The 25,214-nt window shown below is 28.3% G+C and overlaps 1 protein-coding gene and 1 long non-coding RNA gene across 3 annotated transcripts in view; one reads left to right on the top strand and one right to left on the bottom strand.

The window, feature by feature from the left end:
• Positions 1-25,214, bottom strand: part of LOC107436612 (opioid-binding protein/cell adhesion molecule homolog) — a 484,171-nt gene that overhangs the window by 9,705 nt on the left and 449,252 nt on the right. The window contains exons 3-4 of one of the 2 annotated variants that reach the window (XM_043048555.3): positions 15,915-16,125; positions 8,490-8,795 (exon numbers count right to left, since the gene is read on the bottom strand). In XM_043048555.3, coding sequence (XP_042904489.2) covers positions 8,490-8,795; positions 15,915-16,125 — 517 coding nt within the window. The remainder of the gene's footprint in view (positions 1-8,489; positions 8,796-15,914; positions 16,126-25,214) is intronic. The other variant, XM_043048563.3, reaches the window with a different exon arrangement.
• Positions 15,031-25,214, top strand: part of LOC139425683 (uncharacterized) — a 55,557-nt gene continuing 45,373 nt past the window's right edge. The window contains exon 1 of the long non-coding RNA XR_015435916.1: positions 15,031-15,201. This is a non-coding gene — a long non-coding RNA (uncharacterized LOC139425683). The remainder of the gene's footprint in view (positions 15,202-25,214) is intronic.

Genomic DNA, 25,214 nt, shown 5'->3' with positions numbered 1-25,214 from the left:
TCCTACAAACTTCTAGGAAAGAGAGCACATTATCGGGATTGCAATTGTATTGAAATTGTTGTACGCTGCAGGCGCTTACCTACCATGAACTGTTCAAAAGTACACGAAGAAACAGGTAGTAATAAGAAAGCGCCCATAGAGGCGTACGACGATATTTCATAGCATGAGTTCTTAAGTAATTTTTATACTGATGATGCGCTCTAATTCTCCTATAAGTTTGTCGCAACACTTATGAGACCCCCTGTCATCTCTAACATTTTTAAATGTGCACAATTCATCAAAAAATAGTCTAACAGTATCATTGAAAAACGGTAGCTTGGAGAAATTCTTCAATTGCAGATTTGAAATCAGAGACGGGAAAGTATCTCATATACATTGAAAAATCTCATCCAATAGGAAATTTTTTATTCCATTGTCATAATTATGCATAAAATGTTTTTTTTTTCAGAAGACATATAAATTTCTCTTTATTTGATTGATTTGTTCATTTACGTCGCACTAGAGCTGCACAATGGGCTATTGGCGACGGTCTGGGAAACATCCCTGAGGATGATCCGAAGACATGCCATCACAATTTTGATCCTCCGCAGAGGGGATGGCACCCCCGCTTCGGTAGCCCGACGACCTGCACGCAAAGTCGAGCACTTTACGGTAGAACAGTTTAACGAGGACCAATACCGCGCACCCTCGGTCCCTACGCAGACTGATCCAAGTGGTCACCCACCCGCACACTGACCGCAGCCAGTGATGCTTGACTTCGGTGATCTGCTGGGAACCGTGTCTTAACGATCAGTCCACTGCGGGACAATTTCTCTTTATAATAAGCAAGCGAAAGCTATCTCGATGATATTTGAAAATTTTTAAATTTGCACAATTCGGCAAAAAATAGTCTAAAAATATAACTAAAAAACTGTAGCTAGGAGAAATTCTTCAAGTGCATAGTTGAAATCAGTGACGGGAAAGTATCTCAAATATGTTGAAAAATTTCATCCAAAAGGAAATTTTTGTTCCATTGTTACATTTATGGATAATTTTTTTGTTCAGGGGACATACAAATTTCAAGTAAAAGCTATCTAAATGAGTTGAAAAAATTTCTTTTCTTGTAAAAGTTGGTTATAGAAGTATAAAATGAAAGATTAAGTATGCTTTCAGCTTTTGTAAAATTTACGAACTAAAGCGCATTATTTAAATATAGTGATTTCTCACAAAAAAACATATTCACACTGCTTTATTTAGATAAAGAAACCCGGGTGAATTCAATTGAAAAAAAAAATGCTATCATATTTGATTTTCTCTTCATGAAAGTACCAAATATATTTTTGATTAAAAATTAAAATTACATTAATATACAATAAAAAAGAATTCTGTTCGCTAAATTTATAATGAAGGACTCTTGAAGAAATCAACTTTCAATGCTTAATATCTTGTTGAACGAGATACTTAAAAATAAAAGAAAATAAGTTTTTTTTACTTTTTAAAGAGACAGTGTATTATAATTAAGCTTATTGAAAAGAAATTAGTAAAGCTAAATTACTTTTAGGTTGAAGTACTTTGAAAGAAAAAAAGAACCAGACTTATGATTAATTTTGAAGAAATTACGTTTAGAAAACTTTCAGAAGCTGTAAGTTTTTTGTATGATTGTATTTTTTTTAATTAAAATAATTACATAAAAATTAGTAAGATAATTGGCTTAATATTGAATATTTATTTTAAGGTGTCAAATTTATTTTATCCATCGAACAAACATCTCGCTAATTTAACCCACTTTAATAATTTTGAATGTTAGCTTTTAAGCTTAATGGTAGTTTTATTTTGAACATTAAGGTAGTATAATTATACCTTATTGATTGGTGAATGCTTCCTGTCATTTTCAGATACGATTTTGATCTAAGTAAATGATTGGGGTTTCGATTCCCACAATCCTAATTGAAGAGACCATATTTTCAAAATGGGGAAATGAAATACATAATTTCCCAGAAACCAGTGAAAAGTTTATTTTGATATCAGCAACAACCTTTATCACAAAACCCATGAAGACTTATAAATTATTAGAAAATGAACCATGCATGCTTGAAACAATGTTAAATTAAACTTTCCTTGCTTATACAATACGGAGTTCGCACTAAGCTTGCATAAACAACCCTTTAATATCGAGATTGAGCCTGTCTTTATTAACAAGGCTAGGAAAACATTCTGAAATCAAAGATGAATTGTCATTTGCAAATCAAGAGTAGAAAGCGTTCTCAAACAGGTGATGAATTCACCTTCTCAAATTTCAGGATTTATGATCATTATTGAAACAAGGTTATTTGCGAAGGATTTTATATACTTTATTTAACACTTTAAAAGAGAAGGTAGGCATAATCATTAAATTTTCAGCACAAACAAAGCACAGCTAAATTTTCAGCACATTCTGAATTCACCCTGAATTCAGTCTGAACAAAGCTAGAATAAGAATAGGCAAAAACAAGGTTTACGCTAAAAATTAAAGAAGGAGACTGTTTTGAAAAGTTTTTTGAAAGCCTTTATGTTATTTTTGATGAAATAAGCTTTACATGCAAATAATTCTACCAAGTTTAACCCCTTGCCAGTGTCGTCCGAATCCAGTTCGGGCAACTACTGCGTGCAGTACTTGTGACGCCCGAACTGCCTTCGAGCAGGGGAAAAATTAACCCTTCTATTTTGTGAAGCACGAGCTGAGTTCGTATCTACTTTCGGATACTTAATTCACTATTTTCCTGATAGATGGCATTAGTGGCAATAATTTTTCCCCGATTACGACTTCAGTCGAGAGAGGGAAATGTTTGTAGGGGTTTGGGGATGATACCATACTGTGAAAGATTCGTAAAATGTATGTATTGAAAGTCATATTGTTGTGTTTTTATATTATATCATACAAGTTATATTTTATTTAGCTTCAAAATTTTGTTTAATTTGCTCTAATTGAATAAGATGCTTGTGTAATCCATTACTTTTTTATGTGTATGTAAAAATCATAAATACAGTAGTTATTGCATTTAAAATTTTATTTTTGAAATAAAAAACTTTTTCTAATTTTCATAATAATATAAAGAAGAAAATTAATTTATCAAAAGAAATTTCCATTTTTGGTCCATTTTCTGAAATATCTGTCACTATTAAGGGGTTAAAAAAGTGTTAATTTCTCAACCTTTATGTGTCAATAAAATGAAAATAAAAATAAAACGTTTGCCTCAAGGTTGCCTGCTATCTGGGTTTTACCAATTATTCAAGCTTTAAAAGAAACGAATGAACTATTATTGTTTACAGAAGCTTCTATGTAACTATAATATTTTATCATAACCTACATTAAAGATGAATTAATAAAAATAAAAGAGACTAATGATATTAATATTTCTTCTCAATAATCCACCATCAAATAATTTGCATCGACTGATCACCTTCTTAATAGTCTTTGGGAGAATTGAATCTGTCGTTCTAAAGGTATACAGCTTCTAAAGAAAAATAAATAATAAAAGAAATTCATGCATTTTTTTCTGTGCAAATAAACACCTTTTCCTTCTAATGTATATTCTATGTTCAATTCATTCGTATGTATTATATAGTTAAAAAAAATACATATCTATTTTTATTTATTAACTCGGTTTTCATGAGCATCGGCTACAATGTGCTCGCTCTATTTAATTTCTTAAACTCGGTTTTCTTTAGCGAAATGCACAGGCTACATTGTACTCTTTGTTAGCGAATTCGACAATATACCTTATGAAAGAATTTGGACTTAGGATAATGTAATTATTTAGACGCAACAATCTAAGCAATTTTGAAATGAATGCGTCACACTGAAAGCATTACCAATGATATATATATATATATATATATATATATATATATATATATATATATATATATATATATATATATATATATATATATATATATATATATATATATATATATATATATATACATATAAACACCTCAAACTAACTGATTTTGAAAAAATTAATAAATATTTTACATTGAAGAATGTTAGGGTGAAGTAAATAGATATTCACACCATTTTTACAGATTTTGAAGTAAAATGATTCTATCTGAAGAAAATAAAACTCAACACAACTTAACATCTCAACACAAGCTAATTGATAATGGAAAATCTTAACAAATGCTTCAATCCGAAGAATTAAGAACATTAAATCCCAATTCAACTGATTTCGAAATGAACTGTAATAAATGCTTCATAATGTAAGCAATAGAAATGCATAAACTCACAATTCAACTGATTTCGATATGAAACACAATGGCTGTCTTTCAGTAAGGAATGTTAGACGATGCAAATATACACATATACTAATCAAACTAATTTCGAAGTAAAATGCAACGCTGAAGGTAATATAAATGCAAATAATTTGTTTTAAAAATAAGTTAAACTTCACAACTTAATTGGTTTTGAAGTATAAATGCTTTATGCTGAAGAATTTCAGATAAGTATGTACATTTTTGTTAGTAATTTTTTGTAGAAGGTAAGTACATATTTCTTTGACATACTTACCACAATCTAACTCATTTCAAAAGAAAATGTATAATTAATGATTCATACTGACGAAAATGTAAAGCAATATAAATATATTCACTCCAACTGATTTTGAAAAAATTTAATTAGAGCTTTATATCAAAAAATGCAAGACGATATAAATAAATTCACTCAAACTTGATTTTGAAAAAATGTAATTAGAGCTTTATATTGAAGAACGTAAGGCAATTAAATGTATTCACAAAAACTGATTTTGAAAAAATTTAATTAGAACTTTATATTAAAAAATGTAAGGCAATATAAATATATTCACCCAAACTGATTTAAAAAAAAATAATTAGAGCTTTATATTGAAAAATTCAAAGCAATGTTAATATATTCATCCCATAATCAATGTAATTTCAAAATAAAATGTAATCAATGCTTCATACTGAAAAATATAAGGCAATGTTAAAATATTCCTCGCACAATCAAAGAGATTCTGAAAAAAAATTATTAGAATTTCGTGCAGAAGAATGTAAGACAATCTATTTATCCAAACTGATTTTGAAAATAAATGTGATTAGAGCCTTATATTGGAGAATATAAGGTTAGGTAAATGTATTCTTCTCACAAGAAACAGATTAAAAAATGTAATTAGAGGGTAATACTGAAGAATGTAAGGCAATATAAATAAATTCTCCTCAAAATCTAACACATTTCGAAATGAAATGTAATCAACGTTCCATACTGAAGAACATAAGGCAATATAAATATGTACTCACCACAAACTAACTAGTTTTGAAATAAAATGTAATCAGTGTTTCATTCTGAAGAATGTAAGGCAATCTAAACATATACTCACTGCAATCAACCTGATTTCAAAGTAAAATGTTATCTGTGCTTCATACTGAAGACTCTAAGGCAATTTAAATATACTCCTCCCGCAATGATTCAAACTGATTTTAAAATAAATGTAATAAACACTTCATGGTGATAATTTAAGGTAATATATTTACAAGAATTTTGTATGTGTAACCAATGAAGAATATTACGAAAAATTTTCCAACAAAACCAGATATTTCGGAAACATTGTTAAATATTATATACTAACCTTAAGTTTATAATAAAAGAAATATTTTTCTTTTTCAAATAAAAATCTCATTTCTAACAAAGTTTTCCCTTTTCACTATTTTTAGGTAGCCCATATATTTTTATTGCTTAATAGATAGATAGCCCTATTCCATTCCCATTTTCAACAGAAAATATAGTATTGCTTTTATCAGAGCCAAATCTAATTTTTAGCTTTTTCAAAATACAATTTATGTTTTTAGTGGAATGGCATTCGAAAAATAAGTTCAGTTTCGATGTTCTAGAATGGATAAAAATAACTACGTTTTTGAACGATATAAATTCATTGAAAAATTTTCAGATTGCTAACTGAAAAAAAAATATAGATAATATTATTCTTTCAAGTGTATTAGAAATTTTTAAGACATAGCTCCTTTCCTTAAAATAAATATGAGAAGCTTTGTTGCATGAAATATTTAGCGTATTCAAAAAAATGTTCTATTAAATTTTGTGAAATTTTAAAACTTGATTGAAGATTGTTTTCGTTTATAGTTTTGGTAAAGTACACCTTTTTGACGCTTATTGAATTACACATATATATAAAATATTCTCAAAGAAATATTTATTTATTTGAAAATTTTGAAATTCTCTAAATATTTTTAAAGGGTCATGGGGACTCAGGGGATAGAGTGTTCGCCTTCAAATGAGGCGAACCCGGTTCGAATCCTAGCGATGCCTGGTAGACGGTTAGAGTCCCCTTGCCGTCTGACAAACCGTGGGAGGTTTTCGTGTTTTGCCTCTCCATGTTACGCAAATATGGGGTAGTTCCATCAAAAAAGTCCTTCACAAGGCAAGTTTCTCCCAATGCCTGATTCAGGAGTTCCCTTGTCTTCTGGATTGTGTTCAAATTTACAAGGCTAATGAGTTGAACATTAGTAATCATAAACCCAAAAATTGGGTCGGCTGTTCAACGACGGTTATAAAATAAAATAAAATTCTTCTTACAAAATTATTTAAATATTTTTTTTATAAAATCATATAAAATGAATAATAATCAATAAACAAACTAATTCCTTCCTTCTTATCGTTAATAAAAATATTTATTACTTTTTTATTAAGTCCATTGTAATATAATAAATAACTATAAAAGTTACAATAATAATTGCATACAGATTTTTTAAAAAAAATTCTCATTTCATAAAACGAAGCTAATTTAATAAATGTTTCAATTTGTTTGGTTTTAAAAGTAAAAAAAAATAATCATAATAGTGGTTTATAAAAAATGTGGTTTATAAAAAAAATTCATATCTTAGTGGTTTATAAAAAAATTTGGGTCAAATTAATTGTACGCTGCAAAAAAATTCCGTATCAAGTTACGGTACTAAGTACGGGCACTGCCGTTACCGTACAATCCATTTTTATCGGAATATGTTACTGACCAAAAAATCTGATATATCATAATTTTTCAGTAATAATTACTGTCAAATCACTCAGTCACTCTAATTAAATAAATATTACTGCATATTTTACTGTAAACATGGATATTTTTCGGTGATATGGATTTTACGGATGATGCATCCAAAGTACTGGTACTGTATATCTGCATTTTTGTTTACACTGTATATCTGCAAACACAACATTTATAAAGGTCTAAAACCATTTTTCAATCAACAAAAAAGATCTGGTCATGCAATGGCGGTCAAATTTGAAAATATTAAACATTTTTTTGTATTTAAATTTAAATTATTTATTTATTCTATATTTAATAGTGCAAGTAATTTTTCTTTTTTGGTTTCTGGTATGATTAAGTTTTTCATTTTTATTATGATTCAAAATTAAAGACTTGAACCTGTTTGTAGTTTTCCTTCATTATATTACAAAATGATTTAATTACATAATGTTATTACTCAGTATTTTATTATCAAGACGGATTAAACGTATACGACCTGCAAAACATTTATGCCTCTAAGAAATTGAATACGAAATAACTGTTTAAAAATTTAAAGCTATATTAAGACATAATTTTTATGCTATTACTGACATGCTTGTATGCTTGCCTGTATATGCTCAATACACAAAAATGGTTTTGAAGCAACCGGTCAGTAAGCAAAACTTGTAGAGGTGGGGGTAACCAAAAATATGCAGTTTCTCATTATAAAATAGTTGATACAAAAATAAATTTTCCAAGCTTCGTTATAATTTAATTTTCAATAATTTAACTAATATATACTGAATAAAGCTAAACAACGTGAAGAAATAATGGCGGCGTGAATAAAGTACACTCTAAGAAATATAGCGTGAATATAATAGCGTGAATAAAGCACACTCTAAGAAATTCCGAATCAAATTACGATAAGAAGGACAAGCACTTTGAGTGCATCATTCGTGAAAATTGATTTTAACTTAAAAACAATTTTTATCGTAAAATATTACAGCGCAAAGTTTTCACAGTAATATTTATTGAATTCGAAAGATTCGGTAATTTATTGTAATTATTAATTATAACTCTAAAAAATTCTATCAAACTTTTCATTCCGTAACAAAATTCTAGTAAAGATGCTTTTACGGTAAAAGGTACCGACACCCCGATCTAGTTTAACCGGATTTTCTTACGGGACGACCGTACTTTTTACAGTAATAACTACACTAAAATCACGGAATCTCTCCAATTAAGTAAATATTACTGTAAAAACTGCTGTATAATATTTTTCGGTAAAGTGGATTTTACGGTAAAATGGATTTTGCGGCAAAATAGATTTTACGAATGATACTCCCAAAGTGCCGTTTTTTTGGAATTTCTTACAGTGCACAAGCTTTATTCCCATTTTGCACTAAAATACAGTGTCTTGATAAAAATAATAATTGCTAATTTAATGGTTTTGTCTTTAAATTAGGTATTAATGAATAAAATTATAAACATGACAAGTACCATAAGTACCGTTTAAGACGTATACGGGAATGCTTGTTGCTTGCGTGTTGGAAGGACAACAGGTGTAGTTTCCAGAATCTTCTGCTGTTGCATCTTTGATGAATAATCGACTGGTAGTTGAATCTTCTGAGCTCTTGTACATAGAGATTTCACCTCTTGAAGAATCATAATTGATCATCCTATCGTCGTGATACCAGAATACGAACACTGGTGGTTCAGGGCTTTGGGTGATGACGCATGTCAAGTTAATGGAGCTGCCAGTCTTCAGGAAAAGTGGATGTGGGCCTAAAATTGTTGCTTTTGCAACTGAAAAATTGATTGTTTAGTGAATTAAAATTACATAAGAATTAAAGAATACCACTATTTAAGTATTACACTGATAAAAAATGTATAATCAAAACTACCAGAATATAGTAAAATTTATTGTGCCCAGCAAAATGCTATCTTATTTCTATGGAAGCACTTTGGTAATGACTTCGGTAAAATTAACAATAAAATATAGTTTTATAATATGTGATAAAATTTGGAGATTTTATTACGATATCTCAGAGCATGACAAAATCACTTTTTTGGTTGAATTTACTTTTCAGTTTTTCAAACTAAATGTAGAGTAATAAGATATATAATTGTGAAAACCAGAATTTCCGGTAAACAATTACAATATGAATAGAAAAATTACCAAACGAATGGTTGAAATAGCGTATATTTTGGTGTTATTAACCAGAATTATGTTTTTTTTGAACCAGAAAAGTTATTATCTTACAGTACAGTTATTCACCTTGTACAGTATACAGAGTTTTACTAAATAACCCTCTTAATAAATGTATTTAGAATCCTTGTCAAACACGTAGAAACAAAGCGCTTACAATTTAAGTGTCACAAATTAGTATTTTAGGGGGAAATGTTAAAATCCTTTTGAAATATGTCGAATCACAAGTGAGAAAGACGAAAGGGTACTTTTTAAAATCAGTTTGAATTTTAAAATGGAGGTGTTTTTATTAACAAAATTTAAACATCACTTTATTTCCTCCCTCAATTCAAAAGGATTTGATTTGATTATTTTTAGTCCTGTCATCATCAGTACCGATTCTTTGGATTTCAAATTTTTCAACTCCTCTCTCTTTTCTCCAACTGAGAGGTTTTGGTGTATATTGACTAGACCTTTTCAGCAGTGATTCTTTTAATTTTAATGGGATTTTTAAATTTTAATTTTTAATTTTAGATCCTTAATGTATATACATTTTAGTAAACATTTTAAACAAGGAATATAAAATAACTGATAAAGAGTGCTTTTCTGGAACTCTGTAAACTGGTAAAATTACATCTCATGTACATTACACGAGTTAGATAAAAATATTCTAAAAAATTACATGAATGATTTTACATTGACTACGAAACAGTAGAAAGTTTTGAAATAATACTGGTTGGAGAAAAAAATCCTGGTAAAATTACCGTACTTGTATGGTGATAATTTTCCTGGTAAAAAGAGAGCAATAATTATTTTAAACAATACTAAAATATATCGTATTTAATCAATTAATTCGTTAAATTTTCTTTCATTATGGTAACGGTTTACTGGATATTCAGGTTTTTAAAATTATAGTTCTTATTATCACACATTTAGTAAAATTACAAAATTATCATATATATTTCATCAAATAAATGGTTTTTGTGCCATGATCTAAGAAGTCATGATAAATTACCTCCCGTACTACCAAATGACTTAGTAAAAAACAAAACCATATTTAATTGTTTATTTTTTTCAAATCAATATTAAAGTGCTTCGTTATTAAATAATCTTCGTTAATATCGAGCTAAACTGTTCGGGTAAAAATTATCGTGATTTTTGGTGATCTGAGATAGCCAGGAGCAAGATAAATTTTACCATATTCTAGTAGTTCTGACCATATTTTTTTTTTATCGGTGTGGAATATTTCATTATACTGGGAATATTTCTAAATTATCGATAACAATCCAACTACCCTGAAATTTTACAATCTTACACAACAACCCAGAAATATTAAATTCTTACTTAACATCCAGAAATATTAAAAAAATAACAATACAGAATTATTTCATTATACAAAAGTAATCATTTACACGGCACTATCTTAGAAATATTTCTGAGGCCATATCATGATAATTGGGAGAGATTTTTATATTGCACGATTGATAAGTATGCTAGATTTTTAACTTACCTGATACGTTATTGCAACGCATTCTGCTGTAGACAATGCGTTGTTGAAGTAAATTAATTCGTGCATGGTTGCTTCAATATTTTTATGCTACAAGGGTAATATTATTTCATGTTTTCTATTGATACTTAAGTTTCATTATTTTCTTTCCAAAAGTTACACTTTATTCATTTTCTTTATTAATTTCTACTTACACGTCAAGTTATAGACATACAGATGTTGCTCATGTGGTAAAGGGCACTTTAGATCCACTGAAAAACTTATTTCAGAAACACAATTTAACGATATAACTCTAAAATAGTATTGTAAAATGTTGTTCATGATAAGTAATATTATTGTAAAATTATAATATGACGAGTAATATTATTGTTCGTGATAGGTAATATTATTGTTCGTGTAGTAGTAATATTATTGTTCGTGTAGTAGTAACATTATTGTTCGTGTAGTAGTAATATTATTGTAAAATGTAGTTTCGTGGCAAACAATTTTGTTTTTCATCTTAAATTGCAAATTTTACAGGAAAAGTTAAAATATTATCTGAGAATCATGGTAGCTTTTGTAATAGTTTTCATAATGTGCTACGGATTGTTCAGAAGCTTGCATGTTTGCTTTTTGAACAGTTTTGAACAGGTTCCCTGTGTTCTAATCCCAGTGAAAATACCACTGTTTTACAGTCGTACTACTGTTTAGAATAAATATTGAATTTACGGTAAAAATCACGGTCAACCTGAAAGCAATTTTTTTATAGGGAAAATTTTTAGAGAATTATTTTTTCACAATGATTCACAATTCATTTGAATCACATATTTGATTGTTTAATAGGAAGCAATTGTTTCGAAAAAATGCAAAAAATCACAACTTTAAAGCTTTGTAAAACTGTTCCATTTACAGTAAAGTGTCTTTAAAATATTTTAAACTTCTGTTGCCGAAAATTAAATGTTTTCTTATCTTTGCAACTAAAAAATTAATACGCTCGCAAATTAATTTTAAATTCAATATGCAAGCTTATTATTTTAGCTTCTTACTTATCTGCAAAAATTGTAACTATTACTGTCACGCTAATGTCGGTAAAGTGTATCGCCTTTAATAACGATACAAGGTTAAAAGAAAAACTTTTACTATATTTTTAAAAAGACTCTTTGAGAGCGGCTCGAATTTCAAAAGCTTTCCCTCACGATAAATAACAGCCTAAACATTTTCTCGTAAAAGCTTTTCACGTCATTTCTAATTACTTTCGGCTCGGTATAGGGTGAAGGATAGAGTGAATAGTTTATTTAAGTCTCAGTTAATTTTTTGTCCAAATTTTTTTAAGTAATCACTTTTGGATAGATTTTTCTGAAGCTCTTAGAAAAAAAAGGCTCCGGTTCGTTGATTCAACTGATTTTGGAATCTGTGAAATTATTTACCACACTGTTAGAATTTTCCTTCTAAAATTACAGTAAAATAACCTGCAAGTAGTCTGACTATCCAAATAACAGTGAAGTTTATGGCAAAGAACATTTTTTTCCTTTATAGTTTTGACACAGTTTACAATTAGTGTAATTTAAAAGCCATAAATACTAAACTATATGGTTTTTTTATGTATTTACAAGTAGCAGGGTTTTAAAACAGTAAAAAAGAAATTTCACTGAACTTTCATTGGGTAATGGATATTGGTTTTAGGTTGTGTTTTATTAAAGGAATCGTGGAACGTAGTTTAATTAGTCTATCTGGTTGTTTCTGAGTTGAGAAATATTAGACTTTTTTGTGTTAAGCAGCTTTATACCGCTGCTATCTATTCGTAAATAAGAGAATCGTATTCTAATAGTTCAGCTTAACAAATTGGGGAGTGCAAGACACTGGAGACTCTTTATGACTTGAATAGAATACAGGAATTCCGTCAATCATAAGATAGATAGATGTTCTCTTACGGCTATAATATGAAACAAGCTTTAAAAGTGTCTTCATTAGGTAAGCCTAGTTGGCGCGATAGAATTCTGGTTGATTAACCGTATAAGATGAAAGCAGTTAATAAACGATTTTTCTCACAGTTAACAGTTTGAATACGATCTTATTAATTGTTATTTTACTTTTTCTTTTCAATATGAAAAAATAACAATTAAATACATTGTTTTTTAACCGAAATTTCCGAAAACTATCTAAAAGTGCTTGATAAATTATTTCGAATAAAAGTGTTCCATAAACATTTCAATAAAAGGCTAATTTAAGTATTGGGTAGAATTTGTAGCGTATCTACCACTACAAAAATACCATTCCAATTCACTAGTATATAAGACCTGCTAAATCGATTCTATGGTGGGGTATCTTTTCATAGATGAAGGTTGACATTGTCGATAACAACTCACTCCCCACATTGGTGATCCGGACGTGATCGATACGAGACTGAGTAGCAACAGTGCGAGGAGATGGATAATGTTGCAGTCACAAGTGCGAGTCAACTGTTTAATGTGGACAATCCATCGAAGTAGGCGTGTTCAGATCGAAGTGGGTGTTTCTACCAAGGTAGGCGTGTTCACATTACACATAAATCGTTCAAATATCCGTTCTAATATCCGCATCGAATTCTATAACGGATAGAATTCTGGTGGGGGAGTACTTTAGCGTATCTACCACAACGAAAATACAATTCCAATTCACTAGTATATAAGACATGTTAATTCGATTCTATGGTAGGGTACCTTTTCATAGATGAAGGTTGACATTGTCGAAAACATCTCACTCCCCACAAATTTTATGCTTCGCACTGAGGAGAAAAATATACGACAATACACCTTGAATTATATTATATTGAGATCTAAATTTTATTTGCTTGATAATTTTCTTAAAGCTTAAAGACTTACAAAGAGTTTTAATTTTAGCTAACTGTTCTACTAAGATATACGTCAATGGCAACTCTCAAAAATGCAATGTGTGAAAAGATCGTTGTTATGCCTTACACATAATTCGTTCTAATATCCTTGATTGATATGTATCGTGCTATCTTGTTTTAATTTTATTACCTTTCATTTACAAGATATTTTGTCTTTAATCGATTATTAATTAGCGTCAAATAAAACTCTTCAAACTTAAATGAAACTTCACCTATTTTTTGTTCTACGCTTATTTCAACTTTTTCAACCGATTACTTCTACCGAATAATCATCACTAATTTTAATCCAATCTTTCTGACTTCGCCATTAATGGTATTTATTAATTCAAAATTTAATACTGTCAGCCAGAGTCATTGTCAAAACTCACACTCTTGACTGGCATCATTGTAACAAGTCAATTTTCAAGCTAAACGGCAACTTCTGAAGATTCGTTGAATGAAAATATTATCCTTTCTTGTATATTTCATTGATCCAAATCGCCATATTGCCTCCTTCAAAATGAAATGAAAGAAAGTGACTTATAATTAATATTTTAAATTTATATAATATTTTTTTAATATTTTTTTTTATTAAAAATTACATTTTGTTGTTTTTTAAAATTCTGTATTTGATTACGACATTCATTGAATTTATAGAACACAGTATTATTTTGGAAGATATTTCTTTTAATCAGTAATAAAAGTTTCAATCCAAAATAATTGTTAATTTTAAGTGTTTTTTGATAATTTTAATTTTGTTAATTTTAATTGTTAATTTTAACAATAGCGTTTTAGCTATTAGGTAATTTAGCTATTTTAGCTATTTGAAGTTTTTATTATTATTAAGTCCCTCCAATGTTAATTGTTGAAAATAATACTCATTAGAGAAAAAAAGACTTTCTAATAATTTTTGTTTCGTTTAATGATCGAAATTTCACGTACTGGGGCTCATTTTTAATGGTTCAATAAGGTAACCACATTCATGCTAATTAATTAGTGCAAACGATATTTTAAGATCGAACACATACCTTCTCTGAATAAATATTTTGTTTTTTTTGACTGATTTGATTTTCTGAACCTCAATATATGAGGGTAGCCACAATATGATCCAAATAGTTAGGTATGAAGTGCGTTCAGAATTTGGAGCCATTAATGTTAAATTTATTTTCGCTATATCTCGAGTAATATTTAGCCTAATTAAAAAAATTAACTCTTGCTAGCAATTACAAAATTTGTTTATTCAAAGATAATTTAACGTAAAAACAATTTTTAATAAGTATTTGTTATTTTTTATTAATTTATTGTGACGCTTATAGTCACTCAAAATTAAAATCCAGTGAAAGGGCAAAAATTAGATTTTTAGAACATTTCAAAGTCTTCAATTAAATAAAACTACCGTGGGAAATCTCCATCGGCAAATAGTAACTTAAATACGGATAAAGTAATTCAAATAAACAATTAGGTTTAAACCTTACAATGTCACCCCCATCATGGGACAAACTCGAAAACAACAATAACTTTTGGACTTGACCTTTCCTCAGATTTGCAACTTTTTATCCGGCAAAAAATATGATATGAAAGCAGCCGAAGGAAAGGGTTGGGGAAGCAATCAAAAGAGCAATCAGCCAGAGTGAGTAAAGGGCTGAAACCGAAACCATGACTAAACTGGGTAAGTCTCTCTCTCCATCTATTCTAAGAACACGTAAGAATTAATGTTAAAATGATAAGTTGAATTAATTGTATGTTCTAATTCTAAAATAGTTATGTAAATGCTAAATTGGTTTAATATAGTTATGCTATTTCTTAAATATTTTAAATAATTAAATGTTACTTGTTTAAAAACAAGACTTATATTAATTCTTTACTTAACAGAAATAAAAACGCCACATTATTCAGTAATAGTCGAAAAAAAACTTTAATTGTAAGATATACAAACTTTTATGTTATTTTAAAAAATGTAATTTTATATGGCAAAATGCAAAACTTGATACCTGTATTTTGCCGTATAAAATTCCAGTTTTCAAGATTATTGCCACACATTTAGTTAAAAATGGAAAGCTGCAAAGTAAATTTAATCAAGTAGAAAGGCTTTTGAGCATGCTTTAAGATAACATGATGAAAATATCAAATTTTACCACTATTACCGCATTTTATCACACATTATGAAATCATATTGTATAGTTAATTTTACCAAAATACGTAAAAGAGTTTTGGTGTTACCATACAGCCAAAACACCATATTCCGGTAGTTTTGAGCATACTTTTATTCTCAGTTTATACGAAATATATCTCATTTTAAGTTACTTCTGATTTATTGAAATGCTTCTCTATAAAAAGATTTCACGGGCTTTTAAAAAGAAAAATCTCTAAATATCCACTCACCTACAATACTGAGGTTCACAAATAGACTAATTTTCGGATCAGAGCTGACTTGGCACTCGTACAATCCCTCGTCCCACAGCTGCGCAAACTTAATCTTCAGAGTCCAGTCGTTTTTCTTTTCCATGTGAATAGCTTCGAAGCGGTCATCCGTGGTATAAGTATCCAGTCCAACTGTTAGGACGTGAAAATCTCGTCTCCTTATCCAAGAAACCTACATCAAGAAGGAAATGAAACGTTAAACATGTCGAAACATGCTGCAGATGATGTCATTATTAGTTACAATTTTCATTTAAACAGCAATTTTACTTGGAATTTATAGGAAAAAGATAATGTTTTTTACTGAGCGAAGAAAGGATAGGAAGTTTTAATGATATTCAATTATGGAAGGCAGTAGCACTTAATTTTAAATGGTAAAAACATATAGTTAAATTTAGTTTTGAATTATAAAATTATACTTAATTTAGTCATTACAAAATAAAATGATTCCAAAATTTTTTTTCTCACGAACTTTAATTATCGAAGCATATGGTAATTGCATACTAATAAAATTGGCTAATTTTTTAATAAAAAATAAAAACTTTTGAATGCAGCTCTTTTGAACGAGTTATAACTTGAAATTAGTCCTTGCAGTGTGCAGTATATATTAGAAATACCAACTTTTTATAATTATAAATAAAAATAAGGCTAACTATTAATTTTTTTGTGTTAAATTCGTAAAACTTCGAAGATTGAATGGTGTAAAAATTCACTTTTTATATTTTGAAATGTATAGCGTTTCTATATTGCAAATAAAGCAATTATAATAAATATTATAATAACAACATATTATATATACGAATTAATGAATCAAACTCAAGAATTAGAATAAATTTTTCAGATGTAATGTTCATAACCTGTCAGCATATATGACATTAAATCTGAAAAATTTATTCTAATTCGTGAGTTTGATTCATTAATTCAGTTTATTTAATTGTTTTTTCTCCTCATGCAGTCATTTTCTTTTGCAACAATTTTAGTTGAAGTTTTAAATTTTATTATTGGCCAACCAATGCAGATAGGTACTAATTTTAACGATCACATCGGTTCCACCCCAACAATCTTAAATTATTTTATATTAAAAACAGTATCTAATTTCCTTTGCAATATTTAATAATGTGAAACAGTTTCATTTTAATATTTAATAGGAATTTTGACGCAGAAAAATGCGTCTTTCTGGTAACACTAATTTCCCATTAATTGCGAAATTATGTGAAACTAGAGTGTCAAATGAAAACATGAGAGAAGACTTACGACAAAGACCTATGACAGTCCCGGATTTTGAGGACACCTGTATCAGCCCGTTATCGGAAGTGAAGGTATTAAAAGCTCGTTTATAACATGTGTCACTCTGTACAAACCTGTATTCGACGGAAGCATCTTCGTTAAATAATGCTTAGGAATGTTATATCGCAAGTTTACCGGCAACCATCTATCTTATAGTTGGTGAGAGATAATTCATATTTTTTATTTTAATGGATTTGATGTTTTATGAAATTTAGTAAGGGGTAATATATTTTATTAAAAAAAGTTTCAAAGTGCAAAGTTAAGCATAAAATAATTTTATATTGAATGAAATATGTACACCTAAGTTAAGTACATTCCGAAGTGTTATACCAATGAAGTATAGCTTAGTGGTTTAAATTAAGCTGTAAAATGTAAAGAAAATACAAAAACATAGCATAACATAACCTAAAAAATAATTTAACATAGCATAACACAATTAAACATAACATTTACATAATTAAGTATCATATAGTGTTATCTTTTTGTTATTTATCTATCATAAGCTGCTATACTTGATTTCTATTTTCTTAAATTTTTTGTAGATGCATATATATATATATATATATATCTATATCTATATCTATATATATATATATATATATATATATATATATATATATATATATATATATATATATATATATATATATATATATATATATATATATATATATATATATATATCTATATCTATATATATCTATATCTATATATATATATATATATATATATATATATCTATATCTATATCTATCTATATATATATATTTATATATATATATATCTATATCTATATATATATATATATATATATATATATATATATCTATCTATCTATATATATATATATATATATATATATATATATATATATATATATATATATATATATATATATATATATATATATATATATGAAAGATAAAACAAAGGAAAATTATAGGCATATGCAAAAGGGGAGGGAAAATAATAATGAAAAAACTAACAAACAGATTAAAAAAAAAAGAGAAAAAAAGGCATGAAATTTTTTAAAAAACCGGAAAATAAAAGATATAATCTTTTAATCTTTAATCATTTTTTTTTAAAATCTGTTATTTTTTATTATTATTCCCCCCCCCCCTCTTTTGCATATGTCTATAATTTTCCTTTGTTTTAACTTCATTTTGAAATTATCTAATGAGTTTTGTTTACTTGCAGCTTATGCACAATAAATGAAACTTATTGTTTTTCTTAACTTTCTTCTTGTTTTCTTGTATTTGTTTATTTTGTTATATATATACATATACATATAATCTAGCTCTCATTAAAGCACTCTTTCTAAGCATATTTATTGATAGAAATTTTTTTTAAAATGTGAATTAAAAAGCATAGTAACTAAAATCATAGTGAACGTAAAAATATATATGACAAAATCAATAAAGTAATGTATAAAAAGTTTTTTAATATCAAATTTTAGATCTTATGTAAATAGGTTCAATAAGTTCGATATACATTAAATTTTGTTCACTGAAAAAAAACTAAAATGCTTTTAATAGACCGATGGAAGTTATGTAATCGATTGAAGAAATTATTTCCGCTTTACTTGCAATTAAAAGTAAAAATTAACAAATGAATTCTATAATTCAGTAAAACAGAAAAAACTACATTCGGAACAACTAGAAATCCCAAAATATGTTCGATTCAATTACATTCTGCGAAATAAGCATTTAAAAAACCACAATATGAAATAGTGTGCATTGTTATAAAGGCTCCACATTATTAAAATAATTTGGCTAAATGGTTTTCAACATTTTAGATTGAAACCGAAGATGGATAAATAACAAAATTATCAATAATTAGTTTCATTCTTGTGGAAATTATAAAAAAAGCATTTTCAATGAGTTTTGAAAAGAGCTTTTCCCAAGTTCATTAGAGAGTTTTGAGAAAAGAAAAGAATCATCTCCTCAGTTTATAACTTTTCAACAAAATTATTTCCATTTAATTGAATTACTGCCACGTAATTATGTTGAGATCTTTTATATTTTGAGATTTAAATTATTCTAAGCTTTAAACTTTTACCTTCTTTGAAACAATTAATTTATAGTTTTTAAAAATAAAATGACTCGAAAAACATTAATAGAATAATGAGTTTCAAAACTAGATTGTCCGTAAAATTTAATTCTGAAGTTTGTTATTAGCATGTTACTGTGTATTGTAAATGTTCTCTAATTTCCAACTTATTTTTATAAATAATTAAAGAAGTTATAATGGTTAGACATCTTAACTAAATTCTATTTTGTTTAAATAGTGATTTGTGAAACATGTTTATTTAATTGATTTATAATTTAATATAATAAGGACATTTAATTAAAACTATTCAGTTGTTTAAAAGTTTAATAAATGTAATACTATTAATAGTTTTGTTAGTAAAAAATATATACTAAATAAAATTTGTTTTTAGTGGCTCATATACTATTTAAATTCCTTTGCTTTGCAGTTTTTTTTTAAAATCTGCCCATTTAATCCAGTAAAGGCAAATAAACCAAAAGGCCTAAAAAAATTTTTTTCTTTAATTTTTTGTAAATTTATCACTGGGAAACTATTTGTTCAATTGCAATCAAATTTTAGTTCTGTTCTTTAAAATTATAAAGTTTAAAATAAAGTAAAGAGGTTTGCATTATGCAACTTCTTACAATTTTACGTTATACAAATTTGTTTTTAGTTGTTTATATATTATTTAAATTGCGTTGCTTTGTAGTTTTTGAAAATGATGTATTCTGCGTATTTTACTCCAGTGAAAGCGAATCAGCCAAAGGCCTAAAAAAATAAAAATTTTACATTTTTTGAAAATTTTGTTCAGGGAAATTATTTGTTCAATTGCTATCAAATTTTAGTTCCGCTCTTTAAAATTATGAAGGTTTACGTTATACAACTAAAAAATGACTTTAATCATTGTTAAATTAAATTAAAAACAGTAAATAGTTTAAAAAATACAATAAATAGTTTGACATTTTCTTATATCGAATAATATAAGGGGTAATAATAAAGGGTTTAATAATTTGTTAAAAAAGTTATGACTTTTCGGAGAAAGTATATAATTTTTTGTGAAATTTTAGAGATTTTGAAAATATCATTTGCCCTGATAATATAGAAAATTTAAGTTGTTTACCCTCAAATTATAAAATATTACATAAGCAATTGCTTCAGATCAAATTTCACACTCTGAGAATTTTTAATAAATTACGTACTGTGAATCTTAATTTATGTTGTTTATATAAAAAACATCCTGATTCAATTAATGGTGTACACTCATCTTTACGGTTGTATAAGCATCATGCTACATACACGAACGTCTCGGAAACAACCGCAGCAAGTGCACCGAAGAGCATCTCTCTTGCATTCCCTCTACATTGATACTGGCAACGTACAGGCAACTCCTCCAATCTCTGACAGATGGCAGCACTACACTATTTTGCTTCATTCCACTACTCGCCTTGATTTAACAAGCAAATCACTTGAATCTCAAACGGAATCCTAAACTGAAGGTGACTTTTGCGAGCATAATGTTAATTTTTGGTCAGTAGGTATATATGTTTTGAGAAAGAATTTAGGGGCAAATCTGGTTTTTTCTTGAGGTCATGATGAATTATGAACTTTAAAGATCCATTTTTAAGGTCAGTAACTGAAGCATTTTTTAAGCATTCACTAACACTAACCTAGTGGTGTAAATTTTAGAGTGTAATTAATTCATTTATCACTAAATATAAATAGTGAATAGATAAATGCATCCACTATATATACTAGAGGAATGACTTCCTGATGTCTGTAGTACTAATGTGAATAAGGTTACAAGGAACAATAAGAAGTAGTCAATTTTTTAAAGCTTCGAATTTTCTGCTAGTAATATACAGTTGAATAATCATTTTAAACCTGAATATTCTTATATTTTTTGAGAAAAGTTTTACTAGGAAAAGTGGGAATAGCCAATATATTAAAGCAAAATGCAGTGTCACAGAAATTTGCAGTACAATCATGTACTTATTTGAAGCTAGAAGGTTCCATTTTTTATGTGAAGAACACGGTGAAAGTATGAAAATGAGGTTTTAAAAAGGGAAAATATGAAAGTTAAGACTTGATTTTTCAGCAATTTGCAATTAAAAACATTTCTGCAGTCTGAGATTCGTCTATTTACTGAGAATAGCATTATGGAGTGAAACGAAAGTTGCCAATATACTATTTATTGACACTTATTTCATCTTAAATTCAAAAACGCATCCATTTTTTTTTAAAAGTTTAGCAGAAAAAGGATGATAAAGGGAAAATATGAAAGTTAAGACTTACTATGTTATCAATGTACAATTGAAAACCTATTTTAAAGTCTAAGATTCTTCTATTTTGTTGTATTATAGAGTAAAACAGAAGTTGCTAATGCACTATTTATAAAACTTATTTCTTTCAGTTCAAGAGCTTATTAATCTTTTTTTTTTGTAAAAAGTTTAGTCGAAAAAATCATGAAAAAGAGAAAATATTACTTATTTTGTCAGCAATATACTGGTGAAAACATTTTTTAAGTCTAAGATTCTTCTGTTTTATGGTATTATAGAGTAAAACAGAAGTTGCCAATATACTATTGTTAAAACTTATTTCACTATCAATTCAGAAGCTTATCCGTTTTTTTTTCTGCAAAAAAGTTTAGCAGAAAAAAAACATGAAAAAGTGAAAATATGAAAGTTAAGACTTATTCTGTCAGCAATATGCACTTGTTCCCCATTTTCAAAAAGTGAAAGCAGTCATCAGTCAAGTCATGATTTGGAGTCTATAGGCACTGGTTGGCGCTGAGCCATTTGTCGAGCTTTCTTTAGCCTTCGGGAATTTTCGGCCACCATCGCTTTTCTCCTGTTTGTCTCCCATCTTACTGCCGGATTGAAGGCTTTGCCTTTTGTCAATCTTGCTTTCTACCACCATATAGATATATAAATTCCCTTCTTTGCTTCTTCCATTTTATTTCATCCCATTTCTAAACTCCAGTTTTCCTATCTGAATTTCAAGAAAAAAAGTGAAGCAAGTCTGATTTCTCCCCAAGAAAAATGAAGACCTCCCTTTTTAAAACTCAGAGGCAATATTAGAGCTTTGAGTGTCTTGAGCCAATAGATAATTCTTCAAAAAACTGACTTTATTGGAAGGTTTATGTTTTGAGTTCTTTCAGATTAGGCCATTTAAACTTTACAGCACGTAAACATATGAAATACTTTTTAGATTTTTGATAATTTACTGGACATTCTAAGCTTAAGCTGTATATTTCTAGCTTCGAAACCAAAAATACATAATATAAAGTCTCACAAAATATATATTTATTCTTATCAAATCTTTATTTTTAAAAGAATTTATCTAGAGTTTTGGGATAAATATCAAATAAAATATAGATTTTATTACATTTTGATTAAGTTTCATATTTAAATTTTAAAAAAAATTCCTCTAGTTTTATGAAAATATTTTTCGTTATTAATCAGTTTATTGCGTTGCCGATAGATTAAAAATTCTAAAAAATGGGGTTCAATAATTTTATAAATCTGGAATTCCAATCCATTGTAAAAATTTTGAAGCATTTATAGAATTAAACTGTGAAAATAATTCAATTCGTAATTTTTTTTAAACGTACATAAACGTAACAAAACGTAAATTGGCATCAAATTTCCCCATTTTTTTCCCAAAAAAGCATTACTGCAATTTTAAAAAAAATGCATCCGTCTTGTAGAAAAAAATACATTTAATTCAACTATAATAACTATTTATAATATCTCTAACTTTAACAGTGTTGTAAATTTAAGTAATTTGTAGGACACTTTACCTTGCTTGTGATAATACAGAGTGTTTGAAATTCCATTAGCAATTTCATAGAGGTGGAAACAGGCATCAAAGAGATGAAAACTTTCTGTAGAACATGGGAGTAACAAATCACCTCATCCTCTTTCTTTATATTTTATATCGAGGTGATTACGCTGTTAGGAGAAACCTCAACTTATCTCAACCTTTCGTCTCCTCTAGATTCAAAGCCTGCACGTGTTTTTTGCGATTTTACCCTTCTTAACGTGGTTTTCCCATTATAAATGATAATTTTTTTTATCCTTTTTATACTTTGTATTCCTTTCTGAATTTGGAGTTTATTTTTTGAATTTTCCTGCAGGTATAATGCGATAAGGCGAGGTAGTGGGAGGAAACGGGCACCTCGATTCTAGAGTAATTATTTTCGCTTTTTAGCGAGCACTCCCTGAATTACATTCTACAACGTAAGAAGATGGAACTGCCATGATGGCGTCTTATTGTTGATCTCTTTTCTTATTGTTGATCTCTTTTCTTTTGCTTGGGCTTGTCTGATGTGAGGCACCTCTGCTTTTGTAGAATTTTGTGCCAAATGCTGCAAATCCAATTCTTCCTAGTTTCACTTTCACCTGCTTTGTTTATGAAGTCTGGCAGTCCTTTAATGGAGCTGAGGTGTAGCTTTTTAGGATAAAGAGTGCCTAAAGTAGTTAATCGTGTAAGGGCAAAGGCATCGCACTCATATAAAATGTGATGCTATATCATTGTAGCTTTTCCTGCATACTAGTTTATACTGAAAAAGTTCCATTCTATGAAGGTGTTTTCTGAAATGATAATGCCCAGTAAAGAAGCCCACAAGTGTTTGTTTCTTCCATCTTGGGAGTCTAATTATTGTTGATGAATTCATAGTATCTGTGTAGATAAGTTTTACTGTATGAACTATATCAGGGATGGGCAAACTACGGCACGGGGGCTGACTGTGGCCCACCGGAAGGTTTTATCCGACCCGCGGACAAAATTTTAACTTGCCGATCCATGGCGAATATAAAAAATATACACCCATTTTCTTGTATACTTTATTTAAAGCTATTTTTGTTCTTCCTTTTTCAACAAAGTACTGATGACCTTTTTAGTTTCTCTATTTTTGTACTACAAAACATAAACTGATGGAAATAGTTAGCGCAGACCGCTTCAATTGGTAAAATGTTGAAAGTAGAAGTTCTTTAAAGAATAGCAAAAGATTTCGCCATCTGAAGCAGTTGTTTCCATATATGCCGAAATTTGAGTTTTACGAATCATTACCAAAAGCTAGTTTCCCAAATTTAATATCTTATGCCCAGAAAAACAGTCTATGTTTGTTTCATCTTATATATGTGAACAAGTGTTTTCAACTATGAACCTTAGAAAAAATCGTTTCAGAAGTAGACTAACAGACATACATTTAGCCTTGTTCCTTAAAATTAGTACATCTCACTTGGAACATCAAAATGAGGAACCTTTAAAAATTAAATCGCAATTTCATTCGTCTCATTAAATATTTAAATTAAAACTTGTTTATCGTTTTTTTTTTATTATTTTAGAAGTTTTTACTTAGTCCACTAAACTTTTTACTAGGTATTATTGTCCTCGACAAAAAAAAAATTGTCCATTCCTGAACTATATAATGTTCTTTTGTTTTCATTAAACTATCCTTATTTAATCGTCATTGGAGTTATAGAAAATATTTTTAGCTCAGATTTGTTCGCTAAAGATTCTTACTCTAACAAATAATAATGGTTTATTTAAGTAGTAGCAGGATTCTGTTTCGTTTCGATAGCCTATGACCTCGGGTACTAGAGTTATGTAAAGTCGATTTAGTATATCAGGATAAAGAAAAGAATGCAATTTTTAAAAAAAATTGCTATTAAGAAAGAGAAAAATGCTTTGTAATGTCTGAAAAAAGGGAAGGGAGAAAACCTTAAAATAAAATAGCCAAAATGAAAAATGAGATAGTATAATCTTACAAGAGAGAGAGAGAGGAAGGCGGATTCATTGTGGAAACCGTTGTGAAGGAACACGATAATTACTTCATATGTGAATTTCGTACATATTTATCTTAAACTATCTTATGAAGTAAAAATTTCAACTAATACTTTTTTACTTAAATTATTCCAGTATTTCAAAATTTAGAGTTTACCCGGT

The sequence above is a fragment of the Parasteatoda tepidariorum genome, chromosome 8, assembly GCF_982258835.1.
Source record: "Parasteatoda tepidariorum strain Cologne lab strain chromosome 8, Ptep-v5.0, whole genome shotgun sequence".
Lineage (NCBI taxonomy): Eukaryota > Metazoa > Arthropoda > Arachnida > Araneae > Theridiidae > Parasteatoda > Parasteatoda tepidariorum.
The sequence above is the reverse complement of the archived record's forward strand: the minus strand, read 5'-3'. Positions and strand labels throughout refer to the sequence as shown.